We start from the raw sequence: 25,243 nt of genomic DNA on the forward strand, positions 1-25,243 counted from the left end.
CACCAAAGTTAAATTAACGGCTGTAATTAGTTTATTTCTTTATTAAATAATAGACAATGGGTGCAGGAGTAGGCCATTCGGCCCTTCGAGTCAGCACCACCATTCAATGTGATCATGGCTGATCATCTCCACTCAGTACTCTGTTCTTGCCTTCTCCCCATGTCCCCTGACTCCGCTATCTTTAAGAGCCCTATCTAGCTCTCTCTTGAAAGCATCCAGAGAACCTGCCTCCACCACCCTCTGAGGCAGAGAATTCCACACTCACAACTGTGAGAAAAAGTGTTTCCTCTTCTCCATTCTAAATGGCTTACCCCTTATTCTTAAACTGTGGCCCCTGGTTCTGGACTCCCCCAACATCGGGAACATGTTTCCTGCCTCTAGCGTGTCCAAATCCTTAACAATCTTATATGTTTCAATAAGATCCCCTCTCATCCTTCTAAACTCCAGAGTGTACAAGCCCAGCTGCTCCATTCTCTCAGCATATGACAGTCCTGCCATCCCAGGAATTAACCTTGTAAACGTACACCGTACTCCCTGAATAGCATGAATGCCCTTCCTCAACTGAGGTTCCAAAACTGCACACAATACTCCAGGTGTCATCTCACTAGGGCCCTGTGCAACTGCAGAAGGACCTCTTTGCTCCTATACTCGACTCCTCTTGTTATAAAGGCCAACATGCCATTTGCTTTCTTCAATGCCTGCTGTACCTGCATGCTTACTTTCATAGACTGATGAACAAGGACCCCAGATCCCGTTGTACTGCCCCTTTTCCCAACTTAACACCATTTAGATAGTAATCTGCCTTCCTGATTTTTTTTTTATATACCAAAATGGATAACCTCACATTTATCCACAATAAACTTAATCTGCCATGCATCTGCCCACTCCCCCAACCTGTCCAGGTCACCCTGCATTCTTGTAGCATCCCCCTCACAGTTCACACTGCCACCCAGCTTTGTGTAATCTGCAAATTTGCTAATGTTACTTTGAATCCCTTCTTCCAAATCATCGATGTATATTGTAAACAGCAGCAGTCCCAGCACCGAGCCTTGCGGTACCCCACTAGTCACTGCCTGCCATTCTGAAAGGGACCCGTTAATCACTACTCTGTTTCCTGTCTGCCAACCAATTTTCTATCTATGTCAACACTATACCCCAAGGGCCATCAACAGTCCTTTGATGCTCTGCCATCACTTGGGCAGACAGGGAGATCAAAATATTTTTGCAATTTTCCTCCTTGCCTCTTCCAACAAACCAAAACCTAATCTGTCTGTCCCTAGAAATTTATCCACTTTTAAACATACCCCTTAAAACTTTCTCTTTTAGTGCGTGAATCCCATATAATATTTTTTAACACAGCGACAGTTTTAAGAACCTTACTTACATTCTTCACCTCTACATGTTGGCCCTACTATTTCATTAGTTATCTCACTTGGATTTTCTTCGATTTTTTTCATGTCCTCTTTGTTTTCCTAATTTTTCCTTTCAATTTCCCTCCTGAACTTCCTATACTCCTAGGCTTGCTGCTGCATTAAGTTCCCAGAGTCTGAATGAGATTCCTTTCTTTGCTTTTCTTTATTGCCCATGCTAAATTGGTTTTCCCCGAATTAGAACATATTTCAATTTTATCTTTGCCTTTTCCCATAACTGTTATAAATTTAACAGAATTACCAAGACAAAATTATGATTACCCACTGAAATTAACACCACCAGTCCAATTTAACTCCAGAATTGCCTTACTCTCTTATCAGGCTTGGTGCATATTGGTTAAAAGTGTCCTTCAACGGAACGTAAGAATTCTGTGCCGTCCATGCCTTTTATGCCAACTATGTTAATTAATGCAGGCCACTTGATATCCTCCATTATCATGGCCTAATGTTATTGTATATGCCAGAAATTTGACAAATCTGCTATTGTATTTGTATTTGTTCTTTAATTCAACCCATATAGTCTCATTTGATGATCCTTCGGATATATCTGGCTTTCTCATGCTGCAATTTATTTCTTTGACCAATATGGCTACATCTGTTTTTATTAAATCCTGTCTGTAACCAGGACCACTAAGCTGCCATTCCTGTCCCTATTAGAGCCATGCTTTGGTTTCAGCTAAAATACCATATTTCCATGTGTCCATCTATACCTTCAGCTTGCCTGTCATATTTGCTACATGATTGAGGTATCATTGAGCAAAAGCAGATTCTCTTCTATGCCTTATATTGCCAGTTCAGCTTTTCTCCAGGTTTCTACATCCCTGCCAGGAGAGTTTGCAAGTATAGGCACACTATCAAGTTTTCAGTTATACAGTGCCCTCCATAATTGGGCCAAAGACCCATCATTTATTTATTTGCCTCTGTACTCCACAATTTGAGATTTGTAATAGAAAAAAAAAAATCACATGTGGTTAAAGTGCACATTGTCAGATTTTAACAAATGCCATTTTTATACATTTTGGTTTTACCATGTAGAAATTACAGCATTGTTAACACATAGTCCCCCAATGCCAGAACATTCAAACACCACGGTGTTATCACCTTCTAGTCTCACCAACAACAACAGTTACACCATCTTGGCCTAAAACTCTGGAATACTTCCAAATTAATTCTACTTTACTTCTACAAATACTTTTTTTTTTTTTTAAGTACTAATTAAATGATACGATTACTTTTGGTCTTTATCACAGGAATTAGAGGAGAGCATTTAGACTATTGAGCATGCTCGGCCATTCTGGGTGTCCTGTATACTAGTTCTATCTACTAGTCAGAATCCATACACTCCCAACTTGCCTGTGGAGAGTATTAACATTGTGACATACAAGGACTGGTCTCAATTTTATGGGAATTGCTTGATGGTCTACAGGTTCTTTACTTGTACTCCATTGCTTAGAGTCATAATAAAACAAACAAAGATTGAAGGTCAATCATTTCAACACACGGACACAAATGCAAAAACTCCATTATGTTGAATACACAAAATCTTCTGAAATTTAATGATGAACTTTCCTCCATGTCAGGAAGGATTTTTTTCTGATGGATACCATGCTTAATTCCATTTACAACTCCTCAAATATTGAATCAACCCACGCCAGAGTCAATATGTCAGCAATGACTAGGCTGTATGTCAGAGTGAGGGCCTGTTGGTGCCTGAGCATCGCAGCCAGTGTAGAACGCAGGGCACGGAATTGTCAGCAATGACTATTCCAACAAACAAGAATAACCACTTTCCCCAATAACATTTAGCTTCATTACCAGCAACTCCTACCACCAGTAACATTCGGGAGGTCACCATTGACCAGAAATCTAAATGGACTAGTCACATAAATACTTTGGCTGCGTTAACAGGTCAGAGACTGGGTCTCCTATGACAACCGACTCATCTCGACTCCAAAGAATTTCACTGCCTGCAAAATACATCGAGAAGATCTTGATATACTCGATGCATAAATGCAGCCCAAAAAAGATTAACACCATGCAGTGCAAAGCAACTTGATTAGCCCAATCACTCTAAACGTTCCCTCTTCCCATCATTAAGGCACTACAGGAACGTGGTCAAATTGACAAAATAAACTCGCATTCAATCTTTTTGGCATCTTCAGCAGCATTTCCTAAACCAACAAGCTTTACCTCCAAGTAGAGTTTGAACCATCAGATATTGGTTGCTCTTAAATTCATACACCATTCTGTTTTAGAAATATATTGTTCTTTATTTAGCAAGGTTGGGACTAAAATCCTGAAACTTTCAAACCAATATAATTGTTCAAGTTCCAGCTTACCACCATCTGCTTGGGACCATTTAGGAAAGGTGATAATTAGTGGCCTTACCAGTAATGAAATGTGCAGGAAAAGAATAAAAATCTGCTGCTATTCTCATACACTACCACTCTGCGTATTCAATTACAAGCTCGGCTCTTATGCTCAGCTACTAACAAGGCATTTGCGATCAGATTTCACCTCACATTTTAGAAGTGGAATTAAGAAGGTCAGCAAAGAGAAACATATTTAAATAATACACACAAAAAACAGGGAGTCTACATAATTCCTGGATTTGTTTGTGTATTATTTAAAAGATAGATTTTCCATATTAAATTTATGTACTTAAAAAGGAAAATCTGCAGAACAGAGGAATCTGGGAGTACAGTTCGCTGGAAGTGGGGAGTCAGGTAGAAAGTGAGGTGAAAAAGGCATTTGGCATGCTTGCCTTCATTGGAAATGGCAGTGAGAACTAAAGTTTGTACACAACGCAGCTGTACAAGTTGTTAGTGAGATTACACTGTTCATGATTTTGGTTGGCAAGCTAAAGGAAAGGATGTCATTAAGTTGGAAAAGGTGCAGAAGAGATTCATCAAGATTTTAACTGGACTGGCAGGCTTGAGTTGAGAGGTTGGACAGGCTCAGACTATTTCATGGAAGGTAGAAGTCTGAAAGGTGACCTTATTGAGATGTACAAAATCGCGAGGGGCATGAATGCAGTGAATGCTCACAGTCTTTTTCCACAGGGTTGAGGATTTAAAAAATAGAGGGCATAGATACAGTACAAGGTGAGTGGGGAAGTGGGACATCAGGGGCAACTTCTTCACTTAGAGGATAGCCCTTGTCTGGAACGAGTTGCCAGAGAAAGCTAAAGATGCAGATACAATTGCAATTTTTAAGACGTTTGGACATATTTATTGAAAGGACTACGGGCCAAATGCAGGCAAATGGAATTAGCCAAGAATACCAACTCAGCATGAACAAGATGGACAAAAAGGCTTTTTTTCAATGCTTTTAGCTCCATGATTAGTGAGGGCATCAAAGATTATGGGGAAAAGGCAAGAGAATGGAGTTGAGAGGAAAAAATAGATCAGCCAGGGCACAGCAGACTCGATGAGATGAATTTTTTGGTTGTGTCTTATGGTTTTATAATTCTGTGATAAAAAGTGGGGGAGTGAAGAGAATGTTGTGTATATAATGCAAAGGTGCGATCGGCAGAAAATCTTTGTTCTATGTTGCATGAATGTACCATCAAAATACAGTTTGAATGTTTTTATTTCAGCAGACATACATCATAGAGTTTTATTGATTCCAACCAAGCTGGTGACTTGCATAGAAACCAATTTAAAAAAAAGTTAGTGGCTCATTGAAATCAGCTAAGATGTTCAATGGGATATGGATTATGCAGATGTGTGAAGCTGAAATGGGCGATAGTGATTTCAGCAAGCAGCAAAAATGATGAATGACAGATGTGCATGGGAGGCTTCTCAAGATAACAGGCACAGATGATTATTTGTGGCATTACATTATTATGGGTCCCAATTTTGCATTAATTTTTTAGATCACTAAACATTAGCACAAAAAATTTAAACAAATTTGAATAAAATATGTTCCGTTTGATTCAATTCATGGAAGTGTTTCATAAACTTCATCTTACTCAAGGCTAGCAATAAAACAGGAACTATATAATTAAGTGCATTTACAAATCTGTTGTTTGTTTTATTGGTGTTGCAAAATTCAATGAGAAATATAATAACTGATGGGATAGTGACAAAAAAAGGCAAGTAACAATCAAGAATCAGGATGCTCCGGTCTAATGATGAAAGGACATTAACCCAAAATTAACACTCTCTCCATAGATGTTCGCTAACATTTAATTTCACATCTTCATGCCCTGTTGTTTTTTTTCTTTGCGTTAAGGAGTAATTTCAGGGGTTTCAAAGGGAATAGGTTGAGGTGGATTGGAAGGTAAAATAATTAGTGAACAGTAGGAGGACTCAGAATGCTGAAGAAGACTTGGGTCAAGAACAGATAAGGCATTTTCCAACAGGAGGGAAAGAAAGAGCATCCACATTTTTGAGATGGGTAATGGTATAGAAACTAAAATAAATCAGGAGACTAATGATAAAAGACAATATGATAAATATGGTGAAGAACCACGTTGAATGCATGAAGTGCAAATAACTTGACAAGGAAATAAGAGTAAAAAGACACCCAGATGTCATCTGAACAAGTAGAATAATAAAAGTTAAAGGAGGAGTTGTGCATTTAGGATACAAAAGGAGATCTGCTCGCGGAGGCAGAAGGCTTCTCTAAGATATCAAATGAAGACGGGGACAATGCCAATAAATGATAGAAGTAGAAAACAAATTGATTGAATGAAAACAAGCAAAGCAATTTTAAATACAGCACAAAGTGCCCAAGTAACTCGGCGGGTCAGGCAGCATCTGTGGAAGGTATGGATAGGTGATGTTTTGGTTCGGGACCATTCTTCAGAAGGGGGCGCATCAATCCTAGTGCACACTCATTTCTCCCACTATCCCACCCCTTTATGCATCTCCAACCCCCACCTCCCTCACGTATCAATTGCCAGCCTTTGTCCTGCCTCCTCCCATTTTCCAGCCCTAATACAGCCCTGCCACAGGTGCTAGTTGACCCGCTGAGTTCATCTCGTACTTTGTGTTTTACTCAAGATCCCTGAATCAGTAGTTCCCTGCATCTCCAAAGCAATTCTAAAGCTTGGCTCTTCACCAAGTGTAAAAACGACATCTATTCTGGACAGCATACAAGCAGGTCACCAGAGGTAACTAAGTGGAAATTGAAGAGGACTTTCTCATAATCTTCCAATTTTCTTTAGATATGGGAAAAGTGTCAGATGTTTATAGGACAAACTAAAAAAAAGGATACATTGCACAAATACAGCCAGGCAATTGAAGGTTGGGAACATTTTATAATCACCCAAGACCAAATTAACTGTCACTTCAATAAGGATTACTATATTACAACTGGTGCTGATTTGATAAAGAGAAATCATAGTCACCAACACAATGAGTTCATTAATGAAGCAACAGAGAGCTGTTGAAGACAGCATAGCTGCTTTTGTAGATATGTACCTTCAAATAACATTTGACAGATATCACCAAAACCTCCATGAGATTTAAGTGGAAGTGGCAGCATGAATGGAAAACCGACAAGAAAGAAATAAGAAAAATAGTTGCAGCAGTCATTGGCAGTTTATCAGATAGATGTGAAGTATACTGTGGTGACCTCGTATATTGAAACCGTGCTACTTCTAATGAATATATACGGCATGCTCTTTGATGATACCCTGGCTAATTCTTTAGTCTATAGATGACATAAAACATGGAGTTATGGTAAACAGCAAAGAACACTTCAGGAGCATAAAATGGACAGATATATAGTTGATAACATTTTATGCCAAGAAGTATGAAGGAGTAAATTTTCAGCAATACAAATGCAAAACCAAGAACAAAAAGCGAGATGAGAAAACACATTATTTTGCAGTAGACGGAATTAGCTGAATTGCACTGTCTGAACGATTAAAGGATGCAGACTCAATTATAATTTAAAAAACAAATGGATGCATACCTAAAAATACAATTCTACAGTCCTGTGCAAAGGGCAAAAATCTAACTGACAATTTCCAATAGTTAGCATAAAATTTATTTATTTAAAATAAAAAGTGTAACCAATACCAAAACATCTAGTTAATTGCTTGCCAACAAATTAGATGCTAATTTTTAAGAAAGAACTGCAGATGCTGGAAAAATCAAAGGTAGACAATAATGCTGGAGAAACTCAGCAGGTGAGGCAGCATCTATGGAGCGAAGGAATAGACGACGTTTTGGGTCGAGACCCTTCTTCAGACTGATGTTGGGGGGGGGGAAAGAGACAGTAGGCTGTAGGAGAACTTGGGAGGGGAGGGAGAAAGCAAGGACTACCTGAAATTGGAGGTCGATGTTCATATCGCTGGGGTGTAAACTACCCAAGTGAGATGTGAGGTGCTGCTCCTCCAATTTGCGGTGGAATTCACTCTGGCCAGAGGAGGCCCAGGACAGAAAGGTCGGATTCGGAATGGTAGGGGGAGTTGAAGTGCTGAGCCACCGGGAGATCAGGTTGGTTATTGCGAACTGAGCAGAGGTGTAGATGCCAATGTTCTCTGCTCATTCACCAAACAATTTTTAATCAGACAATATTTATAAATCAGATATCATCTCAGAACACATTAACACAAAACATGGGGCAGTATTAAACACATTCCTGGAATTCAGGCAGCTAACATCCACAATTGATTGTTCTTAAATAATTTTCACAAAATTTAATCCGGTTTACCATCTACAAGGCTTAAAGATGTGGTATGATAGCTCAGCTCCCTTCTATTTTGAAAATGGGCTTTATATTTAGTATTTTCCAGTTATTTGGGAATTGGGCTGGTTCCAATCAACTCTGAAAAATAACCAGAACAATAACTGCTCTTGCAACAAGTCTCCGATCTCAATCTCTTTAGCAAACGCTTCCACAATTTTGTTTCCCTGTGTCTTCCAGGAACATTGCTGGAAAACAAGTTAAATATTTCAGAAATTTCTTTCTGGGGATTTTTTTTTTTTTTTTTCCACACAGGCTTGGTATTTAAGTTATATTATTCTTGCTAATCTTGAATTTTTTGACTTCTAGTTCATTCAGCTCCAGATCTTACAGCTTTGGTCCAGAAGTGATACAAGAAATGAGATGAGAAAACCGACCATCAATAAGCCTTAGTACAACAGAAATTAATGAGAATCAAAGCGAAAAATCTGCAAACGATGGAGTTATGAGCCCAAAGACACTAAATAAATAGAAGCGATTTGGTCATTTATGTGTGCTCCATTTATGGTTGCAGATTAATTACGACTTCACTGCAGTGGTTTCCCAGGAATATGCCTGAAGCCCAAGTTATTTGCAGCTGGTTTGTTGGGCCCACTTTTCCAGTCAGAGTAATTTCACAGCAAGAGCTTTCCAAGCCTCAGTGGCAAGATTCCAATGACTTCAGTGACATAAGACCATTATCTGGGGTGTCAGGCAGCATCTGTGCAGGGAATTAACATGATATTTCAGGTCGGGGTTCTTCTTCAGATTGAATGGAGTAAAGGGGAGAAAGCTGGAATGGGGAGATTGGGGAGGAGAAAAGCCATGCAAATAATAAGTGAGGGAGGTTGATTGGCAGATGGCAAATGTGTGTCTCGGATGGGAGAATAGTGCACTGAGGAGTGGAAAGGAGCTGGGTGACTGGCTGGCTTGGGGTGGGGCAGAATTGAGGGGTATTACTTGAAATTGGAGAAGTGGATTGTAAGCTACCCAAGCGGAAAATGAGGTGTTATATTTCAGTTTGTAAGTGGTCTCACTCTGGCAATGAAGGACACCGAGGAGAAAAAGGTTGGTTTTGCAATAGGTATTTAAAATAGTTAGCAACCAGCGGATATGAAGTGTTACGGGGAAAAGGCAGAAAAATGGGATTAAGACACAAAGATCAGCCATGATTGAATGACGGAGTAGACTCGATGGGCTGAATGGCCTAATTCTACTCTTATAAATAGTGAGTTTCAGTAAGCCTTGGCAGATAGAGCACAAGGTTTCAGTGAACCTGTTGCCAAGTCTACGCTTGGTTTTGCTGATGTAATGGAGGCCACATCGGGAGCATTAAATGCAATGGATATGGTTAAAGAGGTGCACATGAAAGTCTGTTGCATCTGGCAGGGCTGCTGAATGGAAGTGAAGCAGAAGGTGGTACATTTCCCCTGGTTGCAGGGGAAATTGTCTGGGGAAGGGTTGGGTGTACAGGGACAAACAAACCAAGGAGCTGTGGAGATAGTGGTCTCCATGAAAAACAAAAAGGTGGTCAGACAGAATGATGTAACTGGTTATGGGATCACATTGAACTTGGCAGAAATGTTGGAGATTGGTAATTGATTGCTCAGGTGCAAATGCTGGACATCAGCCAGTAATTCTGGCTTCCACAATCGGTTATAGTTTGGTAGTGAAATGCAGTTGGAGAATCACCATCACATAACTGGTAATTTATGTAGAATCCCCAAACTTTCTGCAACTTACAAAAGGAAACAGCTGCAGTTCTACTTGGTACTGATGACATTTCTATGCAGATCCCAGGCGATTATTTTACCTCTCCCAAACATAAGCCACAAATGGCTACGAGTAACCTCATCTATTTGCAACTTCTCAAATATTACCTCCAAGACTTGCCATGGGTTGATTGGCAAATAACATGATGTTCTTTTGACCATTTTCAACAAGAGTGTCTAACCAATTCCCCATGCCAGTAACATTACCGGCATTGTATTTCCTAGAAAATTGCTGATTGGAGGTGGGGTAGAATTAAATATTGATTAGAAACTTAACTGGATCATTCTAATTATATGGTAGTAGTTGTGACATTTACATTGAGATCCAAGTTTTGGCACAATGTTACAGCATCAGGTGTGGGTAAATGTCAGCCCTGTGCCCTGAAGAATGTTGGATGGGTCTATATGTACTGATGCAGTTTTAATTTTTGCTGCTGCAGCTGCATAAATACTGTGGCCTTGCGCCCCAGAGACTTTCCATCAAGACACAAGCCATTTACTTTGGTTGTCTCAAACTACCCAGAACAAAGCAGCCTGCATAATTGATGCACAATCTTGCACACTAAATATTCACTTCCTCCATGACCTGCATACCGTGACATTTATAAAATGCACCAGGGCAAATAAAGGTCAGTAATAAATGCTACCCTTGCAACCAACATCCAGAGTCCTTAAGTGAACCACATTAAAAAGTACTCAACATCAACTTGCAGTTGCTGGAGCTATTCCCCAACAAGACTATCCTCCTTCTTTGGCTAATCAGGTTGGGGATTAGCCATGGTACACCTTTAATTTGTAGACACTACATTTTGAATGAGACATGGAAACACCATTTGGGATTTTCCACATTATTTTAGATATTCAATTTATTTTTAGTTTAAGAATACAATGAGAAAGGAAATTATCTGAAAGCTTTTTGCAAACTTGGTGTCAATTTACAATTCTTATACGAAACACACGTGAACATTTCAGTCACTAGTATTCATTTTTCAATGCTTAAAACCTTTTTGCTTATGTTGATTCGAACATTTTGCTTTATGGTACCGAATACTTAAATTGTAGGCAATAAAATATTTCCACTAGTTACTGAGTGGTGAAGGAGAATATTTCCACTAGTTACTGAGTGCCAGGAACAAAAAAATAATAAAAAGACTGACCGGTGACAGTGAAAGTCAATACAACATCCTTTATTCATTTCCAATCTCTGTTCCTGCCTTATATTTAGATCTCATTTGTTACTTTTTAATGATTGCTTTGTAGAGGTGACGAAGACTTCATGTTTATCTACGAGCTCCATGATATTTGAGTGAGTTTACTCCATATCTGCAATGCTAACATTTCAAGAGGGCTAGAATACAAAAACAGGGATGCAATGCTGAGGCTCTACAAGACGCTAGTCAGGCTGCATTTGGAGTATTGTGAGCACCATATCTGAGGAAGGACGTGGAGCTGGCTCCATAGGAGGTTTAGAAGAATGATCCCATGAATGAATGGGCTAACATATGATGAGCGTTTGACGGCACTGGGCCTGTACTCACTGGAGTTTAGAAGGATGAAGGGATACCTCATAGAAACTTACTGAATAGTGAAAGGCTTGAATAGAGATACACGTGTTAAGTTTAGATACTGTACGGAAACAGGCCCTTCGATCCACCGAGCCCACACAGACCAGCAATTTCCGCAGACTTTCACGATCCTACACACTCGGGACAATTTGCAATTTTTACCAAAGCCAAATGACCTACAAACCTGTACGTCTTTGAATTGTAGGAGGAAATCGGAGTATCTGGACAAAACCAATGCGGTCACGTGGAGAAAGCATAAACTCCCTACTGACAGCGCCCGTAGTCAGGATCGAACCTGGGTCTCTTCTGGCACTGGAAGGCAGCAACTCCGTCCATTGCGCCATTGCGCCATTGTGCCGCCCACTGTGCCCGAAGAGAAAAATCTCAAAGTTCTTATTTCTGACCCAGTGATCTCTACTGGAAAGAGTTTGATCAACATCAGAAGAGAGAACTGATATTATCCGTGATGCCAATGTGGCATTAAATTGCTGGCCAACATTATTTACTGGGAGAAGCACGAGATGAAAATAGTTCTGAGGAAAGAGCTGCACCCAAAAAGCTAGCTTGCTGGTTTTCTCCTGAATTGCTGATTGATCTCAATCATGTTTCCAGAGTTTTCCATTTTTAACGGTAACTACCTTAGAACTGCATGCCATTAACAAGACAATGCCTGTAAAAGGAGGCAAGTAGAGAAGACTAATAGAGAAAAAAATTGATTATGCCATAAATGAAACAGGAGAAAAAGCTAATCAATTTCACGAATAAAGAGCAAGTCTTCTTAAACCATGTCAGTGAAATGGCATACAAAAGACACAGCGGCACATGCAATGTGTGTAAAACCTACCATCTGTACTTTGCAATTCTTGGATCATAACCTATTTACCTCGTACCAGTCTTGTAGATTGTTATTGGATAAGTCGAGTTCACAAACATGCGAGCAGAAGGCAGCAATGTCAGTTTCCTCTCCAGCAGTGTTAATTCCACAACCATCCAGCACGAGGATAGCTGGAAGGTTTAGACGTGCTAAAGGAAACATATACTCTGTTTAATTCTGAACAATGGAGTAAATAGACCAACTTTAACAGATAATTATTTTGCATATTTTCCCCTCAGAGACAATAGATGGGAATGACATAATTGCTCTATTAATGGTTAAGTTATTCCTTTCTGATACCAAAGTTTGCACGCAAGGAAATCATTCCTTACTTCAAAACCACAATACATTCAGGCAACCAAAGTACACAAGGACCAATATATAAGGAAGCAAGAAATAGTGCAGATTAATAGTTCAGTGTCAATTCATTGTGTAGATCTAGTATATTAAAATGTTGAATTTGTTATATGATGGCCTGCTACAAGCATTTTTGATGGTGATAAACTCAATAACTCCATGAAGATCAGAATTTGATCTTCAACTCTCTAATGAATGACCATCATGGGAAATGTTTCATAGAAACATAGAAAATAAGTGCAGGAGGAGGCCATTCGGCTCTTCGAGCCAGCACCGCATTTCATTGTGATGATGGATGATCGTCCCTAATCAATAACCTGTGCCTGCCTTCTCCCCATATCCCTCGATTCCACTAGCCCCTAGAGCCCTAGCTAACTCTCTCATATATCCATCCAGTGATTTGGCCTCCACTGCCCTCTGGGAATTGTGGAATTTGTGAATTCCACAAATTCACAACTCTCTGGGTGGAAAGGTTTTTTCTCACCTCAGTCTTAAATGGCCTCCCCTTTATTCAAAAACTCTGGCCCCCTGGTTCTGGACTCGCCCAACATTGGGAACATTTTCCCTGCATCTAGCTTGTCCAGTCCTTTTATAATTTTACACGTTTCTATAAGATCCCTCCTCATCCTTCTAAACTCCAGTGAATACAAGCCTAGTCTTTTCAATCTTTCCTCATATGACAGTCCCGCCATCCCAGGGATCAACCTCGTGAACCTACGCTGCACTGCCTCAATCACAAGGATGTTCTTCCTCAAATTAGGAGACCAAAACGGTACACAATACCCAGATGTGGTCTTACCAGAGCCCTATACAACTGCAGAAGAACCTCTCTACTCCTATACTGAAATCCTCCTGTTATGAAGGCCAACATTCCATTAGCTTTCTTCACTGCCTGCTATACCTGCACGCCAACTTTCAGTGATCAGTGACTGGTGTACAAGGACACCCAGGTCTCGCTGCACCTCCCCCATACCTAACCTAACCCCATTGAGATAATAATCTGCCCCCTTGTTTTTGCCGCCAAAGTGGATAACCTCACATTTATCTATATTATACTGCATCTGCCACGCATCTGCCCACTCACTCAACCTGCCCAGGTCACCCTGCGACCTCCTAACATCCTCTTCACAGTTCACACTGCCACCCAGCTATGTGTCATAGCAAACTAGCTAGTGTTGCTCCTAATTCCCCGTTCCACATCATTAATATATACATGGTAAACAGTTGCGGCCCCAACACCAAACCTTGCGGTACTCCACCTGCCATTCTGAAAAGGACCCGTTCATTCCTACTCTTTGCTTCCTGTCTGCCAACCAATTTTCTATCCACGTCAACACCCTACCCCCAATAGCATGTGCTCTAATCTTAGTCACCAGTCTCCCGTGTGGGACCCTATCAAAGGCTTTCTGAAAGTCTAGATACACTACATCCACTGCCCCCCCCCTTCATCCATTTTACTTGTCACATCCTCAAAAAATTCCAGAATTTGTACAAGGAGTATAGTGAAGGGTTGAGAATGCATTCTTGCAGGGGACTAATGATCAGAATTATTGTGGAGGATATTTTGTTGCCTATCCTCACTGTGTTGTCAGGTCAGAAGCAAGTGAGAATTTCCTCCCGTGTAGTATTAGCCATGTGCCCGCTAGGATGTTGATCCCCCTCCAGTTAAGGTGCAACCCATCCCTTTTGTACAGGTCATCCCTGCCCCAGGAGAAATCTCGATTAAAAGTAATGAGAAATGTACCTTCATACTTTGGATTTATACGTCTAAAACTTAAAGGTAGAAACAAGGAATTGCAGATACTGGTTTACAAAAGACAACATAGAGTGCTGGGGTAACTCAGCGGGTCAGACAGCATCGCAGGAGAACAAGCATTTTGAATTGTGACTCTTCTTCAGACTGAAGAACCTTCTTTCAGAATTCAAAAACGTAACGGTGATCATTAAAGGACCTTTTCCATAGTGCCATACCAAAACCTGCCTTTCAAAACTGGATTTCTTTGCAAATTGGTTCTAGATTCATATTGATAATTCTCCCAAATGCTAGAAAAAATATATAAAAGAGTGAAGCTTGCATTGAACATGTAAGGAATTGCTTGGGGTCTGCAATCATCACATCCATTTTACTTCAGGACCACATAAGTGGTAAATTGGTGATTTTCTGCAAGAAAACAAGCAAGAACTAGGTTTTGTGGCAGATATAGAGGCTCACTCACCTTTCACAGGTGAGCCCTGGGGCCCAAAAGCGATGTGAATGCCAATACCCATTCCTCGTCGATACGGGAAGTTTTCTGGGCTGTACTTCTCACAAATAACCTCAACAAAACTGCGTCCACGTGTAACACTCATCTTTCAATTGACAAGAGCAGTCTGCAGACTGTAGAGATAGAGCCAAATAATTAAACTTATTCCTGTACAAATAGATTAGAGGAATGCAGGCAAAGTATTAAAATGAGACCAAGTTATGCTTAATCATAATTTTGTATGGTTTCTAGGCATGCAAAACACCCATAATAATGAGAGAAATTATATAATTAATTGAAGTTGTTTGAGATATGCAAAATTGTCTAACGCAAGTTTAGAGTGGATCCTACTCATTTGTCTTTATAATATTGGAACTATTTTTTTTCATCATGCATTTCACTGCATATACATGGTTAATCTTCCACTGCAGGATGTTTTCATTGTTTTTACAGATTTTACAGCACGAGAAAGTTTGCATTCAGAACAAACTTTCATTTGAGTAGAATGCTGCAGCATAAAATATATTAGCTTTGAGAACCACCATTGCTTTGCAAATAATTAGGTTCCCTCAAATGTGGTGGAAGTACTACGACCCCTAAATGGAAGTCCCACGTAGCAATACCAACTAATTAATAATAGGATCTAAATCACTGGCAAAGTACTTACAATCCCACACAAATCTAGACCTTCAACATTGGAGAAACAATTGTGTATATTATTAGCCAAGCTAATAGATTATTAACTATTTAAATATGTAGCAATGTTACAAGATTTTGAGATTTTAAAAATCAAGTCTGCAATTTATCCCATCAGATAAAGCATAACAACAAGTTTAATTTGACACCAAATTCACTTTCATATCTCAAGTATTAAAAAAGTTATGGCCATTTTCATACTCGGAAATTAGCATCTTGTTCCCTATTGATTTTCAATGGACATTACAAAAAAGCTGTGATCTTGGATAGTCAAAAGCCCGTAACTTTCTTAAGAATTAAGAGAACTGAATGAAATTTTCACCTATCATAGATTGAAGCATTCTAAAAAAATATAAAACAATCTTACTTAGATGACATGAAATTAAAGCATATAATTAGCTCATTACATAATTGTAGCTAATTACAAAATTGACCGATGTGACACAAATGGTAATAAACAACCAGGCTGCCTTGAAAATTCAAAAATGTGATATTCTCAAGATCAGAACTTTAATATTATTGTATAATATGCTGTAAGTCAGTTATGGATAGGTAAATAAATTACAATTTCTAGCAAAAGACCAAGTCTTTATGGAGAAGATCAGCTGCTAGCTGGTACATTGGCATATCATAATCAGTAGCATCATCATACTCCTCAGACTGCAACCAATAAGCAACTCTGTACACGTTGTTTTTCCTCAATTTTTCAATTTTAGAAAAAAAGGTAGAGATTATAAAGTTAAACGCTAAAACAAATAGTAAATACTAAAAAAGAAAATCATGTTTAATCAAAATTCAATTACTAGATATAAACATCTATCCATTTCTTAAATAGCCTAAGTGTCCAAAGATTATTCACAAATAATTCACAATATAACATGAATTTTATATCTAATTTACATTAATTTATAGGCCAAATGGAAGGAATTTAGTGTTCAATTGCTGTAAATAAATGCCCATTTAAATCGGCTTTCTAGTGGGTTCCTGTGAACGCGCTGGTTTAGAACGTTCACATCGCGCTGGATTAGTGCCCTCAAATGCCGAGAAAAATACTGCGGGATATAAAAAGCCCAAAATGAGCTACTCGCTATAGAAAACTTTATAAACAGGGTTATATACACGCCCCATTTAATGTAAAAATAAGGTACATACCTTTAATTGTTTGCTTTATAAAACCCTGGGGCTGCGAGAGGTTGCGAAGTGAGAGAGTGATTTTAAAATTATTATAACTATTATTCGAGGCCTATAAAACTAATAATACCTTTTGCGACCGGGTCTTGCAGCAATTTTTCGTTAATGATTTACTAGGCTGAACATCTGCGATTAGAACAGCCTAGTAAAAATCGCGTTTTAAACCCGCCCCCTCCAAACAGCGCCAAAATCGCGGACATGGCTTTGGGCAGATTCCCAATGACGATTCAGGTAGGTTTTGTAACATACCTAAAATATGTATGTAAAAAAAATGTCAAAATGTAGAACCTTTATCTTGTGTATAATAAAGAGGTAGTAGTATTTATTTCAAAAAGCAAAACAAGATAAAGAACTTGCATTTATATAGTGCTGATTTTGTCCTCATGATGTTCTACCCTATATGGTTTCCATGGTTTCAAAATTGCTGGCAGCCCATGAGGGCAAGGCTGACAGCTCTGTTTATAATTAAGGCTTTGTGTTTCCATTTATTTGACATGGGGACTCACAGGTCATCAAGTAAATTTTGAACAAATGCCTCAACTAGATCTTTTTGAATTCCATAAACCAACTCACTGGAATTTGGCATTTTCCTATCAGCCATGTTAAAATTAGGAAGTTAACAAATCCTTGCGGAAATTAACATATTTTTAGTTAACTCTACCTTTGCATACAAATGATCACAAAACCCATGCATCCACCTGCCTGCGACACTATAAGGAAAATACAGTTAATAATAATCCAAAGCATGTCAAAAAAATGTGCAAAGACGGATATTTGAGTTTCCTATTTGTCACCTTATAAATTACATGCCGATGTACAGAAAACTTATAGGCACAAAATGCTGGAGTAACTCAGCTGGACAGGCAGCATCTCTGAAGAAGGGTCTCGACCTGCAACGTCACCCATTCCTTCTCTCCAGAGATGCTACCTGTTCTGCTGAGTTACTCCAGCATTTTGTGTTTATCTTCGATTTAAACCAGCATCTGCAGTTCTGTCCTGTACAGAAAACGTCAATATATTTGAAATAGATGGGATAAACATGTAGTGAAATAATCAAGGAGGTTGCTATCTTAAAGTGAATAAACCACCATCCTAAATGTAATATATCCAGGATGTTTAAAAAAAACAACACCGGAGGAAATTAGAAAGACAATTATTTTTGAATCATCCTTATCTACACCACAGTTAACAAAGGATTGAAGCTTTTTTAATGTACTGTTGTTCAAACAAGGAAGAGATAACCAAATAATTAAAGCCCAATTAAAGTTCAGTGACAAATTATTGGAATCAATGCTGAGAGAAATATAAACCATTTAAAGACATGGATTAATCAAGCATTGTCAATTTGGGATTACTCCCTGTACCAGGTGCTAGTGAGGCAAGAAATAGGAAACAGTAGTTAAATATTTGGCCAAGGAGCTGTTATTAGAGGGAAGGTGGGCTTCAGATGCCCGATCATTGGGATCTCTTCCAGGGCACATGAAACCTGCACAAGGAAGAAAGATTGGACCTAAACCAAAAGGGCACAGACTTCCCTGCAGGGAACTTTGCTTGTGCTACTTGGAAAAGGATTAACAGATGGGAACTGGAGCAGTAGGTGGAGAGATTGAGAACGTAGGGACAAAAAATGCTGGAATAACTCAGGCAGCATCTTTGGAGAGAGGGAATGGGTGACGTTTCGGGTCAACACCCTTCTTCAGACTGATGGCAGAGGTGGGGGTGGGACAAAGATAGAATATAGTCAGAGACAGTAAGACTAGTGAGAGAACTGGGAAGGGGGAGGGGATAGAGACGAAAGCAAGGGCTATCTGAAGTTAGAGAAGTCAATGTTTATACCAGTGGGGTGTAAACTACCCAAGTGAAATATGAGGTGCTGTTCCTCCAATTTGTGCTGGGCATCACTCTGACAATGGAGGAGGCTCAGGACAGAAAGGTCAGATTGGGAATGGGAGAGGGAGTTGAAGTGCTGAGCCACCGGGAGATCAGGTAGGTAAAGACGGACTGAGCTGAGGTGTAAAGCGAAATGATCGCAGAGCCTGTGCTTGGTCTCTCTGATGTAGCGAAGTTGACACCTGGAACAGTGGATACAGTAGATAAGGTTGGAGGAAGTGCAAGTGAACCTGTCTCAATAAGCATAAGCGAGTTTGGTATTCCGACTGTGCATGCTCAGGTCATAGGTCACTCGCTATAAACATTCTCGGCAGCTGTGCTGCTGCGTGTGCGCAGGCCTGCGTTTCGTCCGTGGTCGGGCCTGGGTTTCCAGCGCTGCGGACGTTGCTGGCCATCCCTGTCCCCTCCTGGGTGTCCCGTCCTGGTCCAGGAGCAGCCGGAGTGGATCTGGGCTGGCGTGGCGTGGCCCGGGGCGGCCCCAGGCTGGCAGCCGGCGCTGGCTCCACACGTTTACGCCGCCGGGTTCGATCCTGGCTGCGGATGAAGCTCAGGTCTGCGTGCGCGCAGCAGCAAGAATGTCTCTCTGCCGGTCCAGTCTCTCTCCCATCTCCCACTCGAATATGCCCCTTCTCTCTCGCTGTTACACCCCGCTCTCCAGCTACCTGGTACCCCCGTTCAAATTAAATATATTTTTACACAGAAATTATGAATAAAGATAAGAATTCATACACAGCTTATACAGCCAATAATACGTTGACTTTTTCTTTATCGCGAATGACTTTGACAAATCCCATGATTCCTTGCGTTTTTCGGAATACCAAGCTCGCTTATTCAAATGGATATGCGATTGAAAAGGGATGCACAATTCTGATCAAACTCCAGATTGAAAATATCACAACTAATTGCATTTTTTCTTGTATCCACATACAACTGGAACTACCGTAACTCCAGTGTATAATTGGGAGCAACACTATCGCTGGTCAGCATCCTTGCATCAAGGACAACTGGAGTGTGAGAAGGTGGTTAAAGAATGAGAAAGCTCTGGTTGAAAAAAGAAGAAATACAGCTCAGGATGGCTGACAGATAACCCCTGCTGTGTTCCTTAAGAATCAGGAGCAGGCTTTTGCAATTGGAAACTTAATACATCAGATAAAATTTCCAAAGCAGCAGATAATTAATCATATTATAGATATTTTATTGGAAGACAATTTCAGATATAGTGCTGATTTTCGAGACTGCTGTTGAACAGGTAAAGTATTCATGAAGGGCAAGTGGCCCCTTTTAAAAGAATCAAACCATTGAAAACACATGTTATGGCAAACAAAACTAGCTTGTAGGCAGTGACTTAAAATCAGTAAAATCTATAATCCTATAATGATACTGGCCAGCCTCCACATTAAAACTAAGGATTATGTTCATGAAATATGAAAAGCAACAATTGAAATAGAAGAGCACAAAATGGATGAAAGTATTTTGTGGTAAATCCTTCCCAACAGCTTATAACAGGAGAGGAAATATTGACCAGCTCCAACCACTAAAAAACACATTCAAAGTTTATTTCTTATTCCTAGCACAAGAGCTACGGCACACAAAGGATAATTGCAAAGTGAACTATTTTTATAAAGGAAATATAAAATATTAACCTACTATTGGAATGTCCAGAGGCAGATCAAATTGATGGATTTTTATTTATGATAACCTTAAAATTGCTGAGTCTATAGAACCGCTCCGGAATGGAATCCAACAACTACAATTGTCAGGTATCCAAAGGCAACTAGAGCACAACAAAAGAACTCAACAGTTACTAGAATCTTCCTTGCCAGAGCACACTACTTAACCCTGAGAGTGTGCACAAATGTCACACAGATTTTGAAATTATTAACCAAATTTATCTCTTCCAAGATCAATAGTTCTTGCAATCACAGGGACACAATCATGTTTCTAAATACACAGCATTCTTGACTGGCAACTTGACATCTAGTACAGTTTGATGAGCAGACACTTTTTCTTCATTAACACCCATCACTTAATTTCTAAACTTCACTCAAAGTCTTCTCATCCTTTATTTTATCACCTATTCGCACCTGCGAAATTGAACATTGAACAATACCCTATCGGTCATAAAAATACCCTTTAATTTTATTATAATCATGAATTATTAAAGTGTGATAGCCTTGAATTCCCTTTGTTTTCTCTCAATCTAAGCTTTTTTCTCTATCTAATCATTATTGAATCCAGCTCTCCTCAACAACTTACAACTTTTGTCCAAAAGAATGGAGATGCAATTGCTCTGAGAACAAAGAATGGAGCAAGCTGCATTCAATGTGTAGGAAGGAACTACAGATGTTGGTTTACACTGAAGATAGACACAAAAAGCTCGAATAACTCAGGTCAGGCAGCCTCTCTGGAGAATAGGAATAGGTGGGTCTCGACCTGAAACATCACCTATTCCTTTTCTCCAGAGATGTTGCCTGACCTGCAAAGCAGCATTCAATGTCAGGTGAGCTGCATATCTCTGCAGCTTTCTGTGCTCGGTATGATATCCGCTTCATTTCTCTTATCCTTTAATATATCATAGATCCAAGCCAGTTTCTGGAGAAGAGTATTTCCAGTATAAAATTAGAATATATTTAAGTTTGCAAACAAAAAAAAATCAATATTAGACATTATTGTTCCTTCATCTGCTCTAATTATTTGGAGCCCCGAGTCTGTTATGCAGCCAACTTGCAAAGTAAAAGAAGGGAAGAATTCAAAATACCTGGTGAAAAATCCAATTAGACGATGGGCAAATCTTATTTTCCAATTGACTTCACTTCCTTCTGAACTATGGATTGTATCTTTGGCTTTGAGAACAAGTCTGCAGCTCTTGCACTGGAAGAGATAGATTCAGGTACAGATGATAGAAACATCCTAACCATACCCGTCAGCACAGCCTTTGGGACCACCAAAGGAACAAACCAAGCAAGGCAAAACAGAGTGGAATGAAGACATTGACAAAAAAAAAGATAAGTTATGACAGAGTTAAGAAATACTTAATCTGGCATGTCTATACTCTGGTAGATGATACTTAGTATTTCAGATTGGTTTGGCTATATTATTATTATTGAAATTAATAAAGAGAAAAGTAATGCAATTTAGACAAAATAATCAGTTTATACTTGATGTGACTCTGGGTCCACATATCCTTCCAAAGTTGATTAAAGATATGGGACATAGATTTGCTGAGACTTATGCCCACAACTTCAATAGAGATGGATAGCAGAATGCTTCCTTAAACTGGCACCTGACTGTTCCAAAAGGAAACCAATCCTAAGCCTGGAAGGCACAGGTTTATCAGTCTGACATTGGCTCTTATGAAAATACTGAAAGGATGTAAACAAATATACCCTTTATGATTACTGAGAAAGGGACAAGGTACCCCTACCAACCCTCACGGTCCCTCAGATCCACATCAGCCAGTCTCCTCTCCATCCACGTCCAACCTCTGCAGTTTTGGGGACAGAGCCTTCTCCAGGGCAGCTCCCAGGCTCTGGAACTCCCTCCCCCAACTGATCCGCAATTCCGTGTCCCTCACCATCATCCAGTCCCGCCTCAAGACCCATCTCTTCACCTCTGCCTATCCTTAGCCCCACGTCCCCCTCTCTTTTCATCTGTGCTTGAATTGCCTCATATTGTGTTTTGAATTGAATTCTGTCTTTAATTTGTGTACTAGTCATGTGTCTACTATTTATTTCATTCCCCTTACATGTTTTTCCTCTACTTGCTAAATTTTTGTAAGGTGTCCTTGAGACTCTTGAAAGGCGCCCATAAATAAAATGTATTATTATTATTATTATTACCTTAGAAACAACCGACAGAAATGACATCTAGAAATAGAAGGCAATTGACCTTTGAACAAAATGCTAAAACATTGTCAGGATGTCATATAAGATGGCAATGTTACACTGTACTGGGGAATCCGTAAGGGTACAACCAACTTCAGTCTTCATGATTTGTTTTGGTCCTTTTGCATCATACCCACCCAACTTGTAATATACATCAAACCTTCCCATTAACATTCTTTCCCCCAATCCACATCCCTTGCCCTCATCACAAACCATGGTCTCCTTCATCGTCCTTCCTCCACTCTATTTGCCAATTTCGTCATTCTCTTTGAATCCTTTTAATTCCCTTTACCTTCTTCTCTCCATCTTGAAACCCATTTCTCGATGTCCCCTCCTCTCCCCTGACCAGCTTCTACTTTGATCCTTCTCCACTGATATGCTCCGCCCAGCTGACCACCGTGACCTCCTGCTTCTCCTTTTAACCCTTTCCTGGCCTGCGATTTCTCTTCGACCTTCTTCCAATGCCCTCTCCCAGTTTAATCCCTCCCGTCCCAACTTGACACCCCCCTCCTCGGGCCTGTGCCCGGTCTCTGCGCCCCGTTTCAGTCACCAGAGGCCGCGGTGTCACCACCGTGTTCTCCATCCCCTGCTGTGCCGGGAGTCGCCCCGCTCTCCCCACCCACCGGTGTACACGGCCCCGGACCTCACTCACTCACCCTCCCGCCTCCGCTCCCGGTCTGTTTTGCTGCCGACAGCGGCCGCGAGAGCGCGCCTCCCGAGTACGCGCCTGCGGAGCTGACGTCACAACATCTTTCAGCAAACACGTGATATGCGTAAACAGCAGCGACACGTGACCTCCCCGCGGCATCACCATGGCAACAAAGGCCTGGACCCAGGCCCAAAGCTAGACCGCGGAAAACAAGGGCTCTCACCGCCGCTATAACGTGCAATCTATTCATCCAATTATTTGTGGCGAATGGTATAACCCCCGTCCTCTACCTCCACAACCAGTTGCATTGTGCACAGACTGATCCCTGGGACCGGCAGAAAGACACACCCACGGTTAATGGGCTGCATTCCCAGGGAGTGATGCCCATTCCACTAATTTGAGGTAAACAGATCAATGATAGTGGACACGCAAGAGACTGCTAACGATTTTCAGTATGTCAGAAGAAGATAGCCCTAAATTAACTGGGGGACGTGTAAGGATGCAACGAACCTCAGTTTCGAGGCTCCGTTTTAGGGTAATTTCCAAACCAACAAAGACCCCAAAACAATAACTTTCGATCAAAATACCTGCTGGATGATCTCAGCAGGCCAAGGAGGAATCAATGATATTCCTCACAGATTTACCTTGCAAAGACAACTATCATGAATCTGACCTAGAAATAAGCGACATCCAGAAACAAAATTTGCTATTTATTTTGTTTGGTAGATGTTGCTGACAATACGGGCCTTTATTGTTCATCATTAATTACCCCTGAATTCATGCAACAGTTAACACTCAATCGTGTTCGTAGGTCTGTATACACAAGATGGACCAATTCGTGTAAGGGTGGCAGATTTGCTTCCATGAAGGTTATTGGTAAAGATACAAGGAACTGCAGACACTGGAATCTTGTATAAAACACAAAGTGCTGGAGTAACTCAGCGGGTCAGGCACCATCTCTGCAGTGAAGAAAGCTAATGGCATGTTGGCCTTTATAACAAGAGGAATCGAATATAGGAGCAAAGAGGTCCTTCTACAGTTGTACAGAGCCCTAGTGAGACCACACCTGGAGTATTGTGTGCAGTTTTGGTCCCCTAATTTGAGGAAGGACATTGTTGCTATTGAGGGAGTGCAGCGTAAGTTTACAAGGTTAATTCCCGGGATCGCGGGACTGTCATATGCTGAGAGGATGGAGCAGCTCGGCTTGTACACTCTGGAGTTTAGAAGGATGAGAGGATATCTCATTGAAACAGATAAGATTGTTAAGGGCTTGGACACACTAGAGGCAGGAAACATGTTCCCGATGTTGGAGGAGTCCAGAACCAAGGGCCACAGTTTAAGAATAAGGAGTAAGCCATTTAGAACGTAGACAAGGAAACATTTTTTCTCACAGAGAGTTGTGAGTCTGTGGAATTCTCTGCCTCAGAGGGCTATGGAGGCAGGTTCTCTGGATGCTTTAAAGAGAGCTAGATAGGGCTCTTAATAATAGCGGAGTCAGGGGATATGGGGAGAAGATAGGAACGGGGTACTGATTGGGGATGATCACATTGAAAGGTGCTGGCTCGAAGGGTGAAAAGGCCTACTCCTGCACCCATTGTCTATTGTCTATTGTCATGTATCGGTGACATTCCAGATCGGGACCCTCCTCTTGACGGATATTAGTAAACCAGTTTTAATTTTTGTAACAAGCTTTTTCTATTCCAGTTTTAATTATTCAAATTTAAATTATTTAACTGTAATGGTGTAATTTGAAGGTATCTCTAGCTACAAGTAACTTAATCATACTAGAGTGCACAATGGATCATGATCCCTACCCTGAAGTACTCCAAATTACTTTGCAAAGGTTCTGACCACTTGGAAAATAAGAACACGTACAGTATGTCAGGCTGTTGTCCATCACTACCCAACTATAACTTGGCGTTCAACACCACCTCCAAACTTATCATCACATGCAAGAAGGGCTCCAACTCAGACAGAGGGTCACCTGCACCTCTTCCAACCTCGTCTATTG

The 25,243-nt window shown here is 40.4% G+C and overlaps 1 protein-coding gene across 3 annotated transcripts in view; it reads right to left on the reverse strand.

Annotated features, from left to right (window-relative positions):
• tbcelb (tubulin folding cofactor E-like b) overlaps positions 1-23,354 on the reverse strand; it is a 45,988-nt gene extending 22,634 nt beyond the window's left edge. For 2 of the 3 annotated variants that reach the window (XM_055660770.1, XM_055660772.1), the window contains exons 1-4: positions 23,240-23,354; positions 21,458-21,570; positions 14,896-15,056; positions 12,332-12,471 (exon numbers count right to left, since the gene is read on the reverse strand). In XM_055660770.1, coding sequence (XP_055516745.1) covers positions 12,332-12,471; positions 14,896-15,028 — 273 coding nt within the window. In that variant the 5' untranslated portion in view covers positions 15,029-15,056; positions 21,458-21,570; positions 23,240-23,354. Of the gene's footprint in view, positions 1-12,331; positions 12,472-14,895; positions 15,057-17,470; positions 17,520-21,457; positions 21,571-23,239 lie in introns of all 3 variants that reach the window. The other variant, XM_055660771.1, reaches the window with a different exon arrangement.
• Positions 23,355-25,243: the final 1,889 nt, after the last annotated feature.

Source organism: Leucoraja erinacea, chromosome 32, assembly GCF_028641065.1.
Source record: "Leucoraja erinacea ecotype New England chromosome 32, Leri_hhj_1, whole genome shotgun sequence".
In the NCBI taxonomy this organism is placed as follows: Eukaryota; Metazoa; Chordata; class Chondrichthyes; order Rajiformes; family Rajidae; genus Leucoraja; species Leucoraja erinaceus.